We start from the raw sequence: 6,676 nt of genomic DNA on the forward strand, positions 1-6,676 counted from the left end.
AGATGTACAAGTATAGATAAACAAGTTTAAATACATTATATATATATGTATATATATATGTTTATATATATATGTACATATACATATATATATATATATATATAACTAATTTCTTTTGTATATGAAGTTAGAGAGCTGCGTTGTTGAAGATCGGCGGCGCATTTTATAATTTTGAATTAAATAAAATAAAAAATAAATTTTAATTTATTTTAATTAATTTTAATAATTTTAATTAATTTTAACAAATTAATTAATTTAATTAATTTTAATTAATTTTAATTAATTTTAATTAATTTTTCTCTTCGAGTTGACTTAATCTCTCAGCTGTATTGACAGCCCCCACCCTCTTTCTCTGTTTCTAGGGCCTCTTTGATGTTTATTTTGTTTCTTTGGAGGGAGATTTATTTTTTAATTAAATTAATTAATTATTTATTCTTTTTTTTCTTTTTTTTGATGCTTTTAGTTGTTTAATAACAGCAGTTTTACCTTCACTTCTTTTGCTTTAGGGGGGCCCCCCAGCAGCAGGTGAAGGGGGGTTTGCTGCGGTGTACAGCAGCAGATTACCTCGAATAAATATAAAAATATATTTAAATATTTAAATATTATAAATAAAAAATAAATATAAATTAATGTTTTTATACACCAAATAAATATATTATACAGTATACAGTCTTCCGTAACAGCAGCAGCAGCAGCAAGAGCAAGAGCAAGACCAAGAGCAAGAGCAACAGCAAGAGAAGGATCTATAGCAGCAGCATCCGTCAGCAGTGCAGCAGCAGCAGCAGCGCAGCAGCAGCAGCGGCAGCTGGTGCGGCTTCATCCTTGAGAGCGGCAGCGGGGCTGAGGCAGCAGAAGCAGCACCAGCAGAAGCAGCAGCAGCAGAAGCAGCAGCAGCAACAGCAGCAGCATCTGTCTTATGTCTGCGGAGCCCGAAGAAGAGGTGGAGGTTTGCTGCGGCGGCTTCGACTTCCCTTGCGTCGTCTGCAGCCAGCAGCAACAACAGCAACAGCAGCAGCAGCAGCAGCAGCAGCAGCAAAATGAAACCCTACACTGCATGCAAACTGAAGCAGATCCGACGCATGCAGCAGCAGCAGCAAACTTTTCACAAGACAATCTGTCTCTAAATGCAATCAACTGCTGCTGCTCCCCAACCCCTTCCACCCCTTACACTCCCTTAGGGGCCCCTATAGGAGGGTCACCTTTAGGGGCCCCCGAAGGGGCCCCCCTTATAGGGGCCTCCCCTATAGGGGGGGCCCCTTTAGGGGCCCCTATAGAAAGGGCCCCTATAGGGGGGGGCCCTTTGGGGGCCCCTATAGAAGGGGCCCCTATAGGGGGGGCCCCTTTGGGGGCCCCAGTGGGGGCCTCTATAGAAGGGGCCCCTATAGGGGGGGCCCCTTTGGGGGCCCCTTTAGGGTCCCCTATGGGGGGGGCCCCTTTAGGGGCCTCTATTGGGGAGGCCCCTTTAGGGGGCCCTATAGGGGGGGGCCCTTTGGGGGCCCCTATGGGGGGGGCCCCAATAGGAGGGGCCCCCTTGGGGGCCCCTGTGGATGGATTGTGTGTTGGTTTGGAGTGTAGAGGGCCTCTCAGCAGCAACTGCAGCAACAGCAGCAGCAGCAGCACCAACTGCAGCAGCAGCAGCAGCAGCAGCAGCAGCAGCAGCAGCAGCAAGTCGGGTGTATTGGGGAATCGGTTTGCTTCGGTGGCATTCCACTCCACGGGTCTCGCTACTGCAACAAGGGCAGTTGCTGCTGCTGCTGCTGCAGCAGCAGCAGCTAAGAAGACAGGAAGCAGCTGCAGCAGCAACAGCAGCAGCAGCAGCAGCAACAGCAGCAGCAGGAGCAAGGCCTCCTCTGTGTGGCTTCGCTCTTCATATTTATCTCTCTGGGCTGAGATGAAGGCAGCAGCAGAAGCAGCAACACCATCACAGATAACTGCTGCTGCTGCTTCTGCTGCTGCTGCCTTCCGAAGCAAAGGCATTGGCTGCTGCACAACGCAAACAGAAGCAACACCAGCAGACACAGCAGCAGCAGCAGATACAGCAGCAGCATCGGCAGCAGCAGCAGGCACAGCAGCTGCAGCAGCAGCAGATCCAACAGCAGCAGACACACAAGCAGCAGGAGCAGACCCAACAGCAGCAACAGCAGCAGCTAAAGGCACAGCCGTGGCTGTCTCCAGCACTCTCGTAGCACCTACAGGCTCTGCAGCAGCAGCAGCAGCAGCAACAACAGCATCAGCATCATTATCATCGTCAGCAGCAGCAGCAGCGGCAGCAGCAGCAGCAGGGGGGAGCAGCAGCCCTTTATGTGCTGGAGTTGCCTTGCGCGAAGAGCAGCAGCAGCAAACAGAGGAGTGCTGCTCGTTGCTTCCCGCTGCAGCTTCAGGTGTATGGGCAGCTGGGGACAGCCAACAGCAACGGGAGGCCCCCGTCTGGTGTACATACACTTCAGAGCAGCAAGAAGGAGACAGACTGCAGCAGCAAAAAGAAGAAGAAGAAGCACAAACCCAGCGCACTTATATCCATACTCAACAAGACACCCAACGTGCAGCAGCAGCAGCAGCAGCAGCAGCTGACACAGCAGCAGACACAGCAGCAGACACTGCAGCAGACACTGCAGCAGACACAGCAGTAGCAGCAATGGATACGACAGCAGACACAGCAGCAGCAGCAGCAACAGCAGCAGCAGCAGCGCCGCAGGCTGCTACTCAGCAAGACTTCCTTGGGGATCTGCTGCCCGCGACACAAAAGACGCAGGAAGGTGTAGGAGCAGCACCTGCCTCGCATGCAGCAGCAGCAGTAGCAGCAGCAACTGCTGCTACTGCTGAGTCTGCTGCTGTAGGAGCAACTGCTGCTGCTGCTGCTGCAGGCGCAACTGCTGCTGCTGCTGCTACTGCAGCAGACAAGGAAGACTTCTTCTGTCAAGGTGAATATACACCTGCGGATAGCCCTCCGCTGCAGGCAGCTGAAGCAGCAACAGCAGCAGCAGCAGCAGATGCACTTCCCGCTGCAGCAGCAGCAGCAGCAACAGCAGCAGATGCTCTGCCTGCTGCCGCACCTCGAGAGTTTCCTGCTGCTGCTGCAGCTGCTGATGATTTTGTATGGGTGGGGGGCGGAAGCCCCGTCGCCTTCAATTCCCGCAGGATGAGGCGTGCAGACACTGCAGCAGCAGCAGCAGCAGCAGCAGCAGCAGCAAACTGTCAGTCTCCATACGTACGGGCTGCCGGGCTGACAGCAACAGCAGCAACAGCAACTGCAGCAGCAGCAGCAGCAGCAGCAAACGTGGCTCCGTTTAGTCGCGGTTTTTTCAGTGAGCCCTCAACCCCCCAACGGCAGCCAGTTAAGACAGCAGCAGCAGCAGCAGCAGCAGCAGCAGGAACAGCAGCAGCAGCAGCACGAGGTTTGGCTTCTCCGTACATGACTCCGCCGCGTGCGCATATTTCCAGCATAGGGTCTGCTGCTGCTGCAGGTGCAGCAGCAGCAGCAGCAGCAGTTGGATGTGCTGCTGCTGCAGCTTCTCCCTTCAAGCAGCCTCTCGGCCGCAGCAGCGGATACCTGAAGTCGTCAGCTCGGCGTGCTGCTGCTGCACTCAGCAGAGCTGAGCTTACAGCAGCAGCAAAGAGGTTTACACCCCTCCCTTTAGGCTGCAGCAGCAGCAGCTCCAACTCAACTCCAAGAAAAAAAAGAAAAACCCACATGCAGCAGCAGCAGCAACAGCAGCAACAGCTGCTGCTGCAGCTGCAGCAGCAGCTGCAGCAGCAGACACCCGAAAGCCATACACAACTGAACCGTTACTGCAGCAGCAGCAGCAGCAGCAGCAGCAGCAGCGGGGGTAATGAGGAGGTCGGGATGTCTTCGGCTGCTGGAGGAGTTTGGGCCCCAGTGAAGAAAGAATACATCCTTGAGCAGCAGCAGCAGCAACAGCAGGAGCAGCAGCAGCAGCAGCAGCACGAGCAGGAGCAGCAGCAACAGCAGGAGGAGGGTGAAGAGAACGATCAGCAGGCCGAGCAAGAGCATGTGGATGGACAGCAGCAACAGCAACAGCAGCAGCAGCAGCAGCAACAGCAGCAGCAGCAGCAGCAGGACTTGCGTTTATTGAGGGATGTTGTTGCATCTCCCTTATCAGATAGAAGAAGAGACAGCGCATGGATTAACAGCAGCAAAGAGGGGGGCCCCTCTTTTTATTCAGGGCCCCCCTTCTGTTTATCTGCTCTTCTTCATTTGCTGCAGCACCACCTCTTCACCTTTCAGGTTGAGGGCCTCCTCTGGATGCTCCAACGAGAAGGACGCCTACAGGGGGCCCCCTGGGGCCCCCCCATTGGGCCCCACCAGGGGCCCCCCACATTGCCCTTACAGGGGCCCCCCTCCCAGGGGCCCCCCTCCCAGGGGCCCCCCTCCCAGGGGCCCACCTCCCAGGGGCAGTCTCAGGGGGCCCCCCAGGGGCCCCCTATGGGGCCCTCTCAGGGGGCCCCCTTCCAGGGGCCCCCTATGAGGCCCTCTGAGGGGGCCCCCCAGGGGCCTCCTCAGGCGTTAGGGAGGGATGGGGGGCCCCCTGTTGTGTTGAAGAGTACAGGTGGTTTGGTGCTAGATTTATTTGGGCTCGGGAAGACAATGCAATTTGCTGCTCTTATTGCTGCAACAGCAGCAGCAGCAGCAGCAAACTGCAGCAGAGGGGCCCCTTATATGACTCCAGCAGCAGCAGGGGCTGCAGCAGCAGCAGCAGCAGCAACAGCAGCAGCAGCAGCAGCAAGAGCTGAACTCTCGCTGATAGTCTGTCCTGCTGCTGTGCTGCTGCAGTGGCAGAAGCAGTTTGTGCAGTTAGGCGGATTAAAAATTAAAACTTTTGATTGCAGCAAATACCTCAGAGATAACGGTATTCTAATGCATGCATAGGCTGCTGCTGCTGCTGCTGCTGCTGTTGCTGCTGCTGCTGTTGCTGTTGCTGCTTGCGTTGCTGCTCCTGTTGCTGTTGCTGCTTGCGTTGCTGATTCTGTTGCTGCTGCTGTTTTTTTAATTATACTAATATTATATTATATTATATTATACTATATTATATTACATTATATTATATTATATTATATTATTATAATATTACATTTAATTATATTATAGTTATATTATTATATATATTATTTTTTTCTTGTTTTGTTTAGGGCCCTCACTGAGCCCTTCTCTGCTGGAGGATGTCGACGCCGTTTTTATTTCCTTTGAACGCATCGCTGCAGCAGATTGCCTCTGCAAACCCCGCAGGCAGCAGCAGCAGCAGCAGCAACAGCAGCAGCAGCAGCAGCAGCAGCAGCAGAAGGAGTTGAGGCTGCTTCTTGCAGAGGAGAGTGGAGAGGAGTTGGAGGGTTGGACATCTGCAGGTGCCGAGACACCTAAAGAAAGAAGAAAGGAGCAAACAGCAGCAGCAACAGCAGCAGCAGCAGCAACAGCAGCAGCAGCAGGAGCAGCAGCAGTTACTCCGGTTAGTTCGCCTTTGAAGTGTCTATGCAGCTCTGGCGTTACTTTTTCTGATGATGTTTCTCCTAGAAGCACTTCTTCTCCTTTTTACAAGAAGCTGCCTATACACCCCAGCCCAGCAGCTAGCAGCAGGAATGTCTGTGGGGCCCGAGGTGTATGTACACCTCGTCGGGGAGCAGTGCAGCTGTGGGGCCCCCGGGGCCCCCGCTGTTCTTGCATTTGTTGTTTTATTTTGGGTTTTAAGTGGAGGAGGGTAATAATAGATGAAGTACATTTGCTGCTGAAGAGAAGAAGAGTTGTAGAGTTTGTTGCTGCTATCGATGCAAAGGCTCGCTGGGGTATTACTGCTACTCCTGAGGCAGCAGCACCAGCTGCAGCCGCAGCAGCAGCAGCTGCTGCAGCAGCAGCGGGAGGAGGCGCTGCTGCTGCTGCTGCTGATGCTGCTGCTGCATCTGCAGGCGCTTACAGGCTCCTGAGGCTGCTGGGGGTTGTAGAGGAGACAGCAGCAAAAGAGAAGCAGACAATCAACGCATTTGATGTTTGCTTCTGCGGCAAGAAGGAAGCAGACAAGCCGTGTCTCTCAGAAGCAGCAGCAACAGCAACAGCAGCAGCAGCAGCAGCAGCAGCAGCAGGAGAGGCAGCAGCAGACATTGGCGGGTTGGTGCTACGGCGGTCGCATGCAGACTTGATGATGTGGGGTGAAAAAAAGAAAAACATCTGCTCCAAGGCGCAGCAGCTGCTGCAGCAATTGCTGCAGCAGCAGCAGCAACAGCAGCCGCAGCTGCTGCTGATGCCGCCGCTGCGGCAGCCCCACTTACCACAAGTACAGATGAAGGTGCATGCGCTGACGTTCGCCAGCACCGCAGAGCGCGAGGTGTACAGACAGCTTGAAGAGACAGCGCAGCAGCAAGCAGCAGCAGCAGCAGCAGGAACAGCAGCAGCAACAACAACAGCAACAGCAGCAGCAGGTGAGGGGAGGCTTCTCAGCGCTCTCGAGTGGACTGTGCTGCTGCGGCTCTGCTGCATGCACACTTCTCTTGTGAAGCGGCAGACCGGGGGCGCCGCTCTAATTGCTGCTGCTGCTGCTGCTGCTACTGAGCAACAGCAGCAGCACCAGCACCAGCAGCAGCAGCAGCAGCAGCAATTAGAGGGGGGCCCCTCCCCTCTTCAACGCCGACGGAGGCTTTCGCTGCGGTCGCCTGCACAGGGCAGCAGCAG

The 6,676-nt window shown here is 54.0% G+C and overlaps 1 protein-coding gene across 1 annotated transcript; it reads left to right on the forward strand.

Moving 5' to 3' along the window:
• Window positions 1-916: 916 nt before the first annotated feature.
• EAH_00060420 (hypothetical protein, conserved) lies at window positions 917-6,676 on the forward strand (the record flags this gene model as incomplete). The annotated part of the gene is made up of 3 exons (XM_013393455.1): window positions 917-4,868; window positions 5,149-5,462; window positions 5,787-6,676. Coding segments are annotated over 3 exons (5,156 nt in total), but the record flags the coding sequence as incomplete, so codon positions are not given.

This window comes from Eimeria acervulina, genomic scaffold (genome assembly GCF_000499425.1).
Source record: "Eimeria acervulina Houghton genomic scaffold, Eah_scaff1501, whole genome shotgun sequence".
Taxonomy (NCBI): Eukaryota; Apicomplexa; class Conoidasida; order Eucoccidiorida; family Eimeriidae; genus Eimeria; species Eimeria acervulina.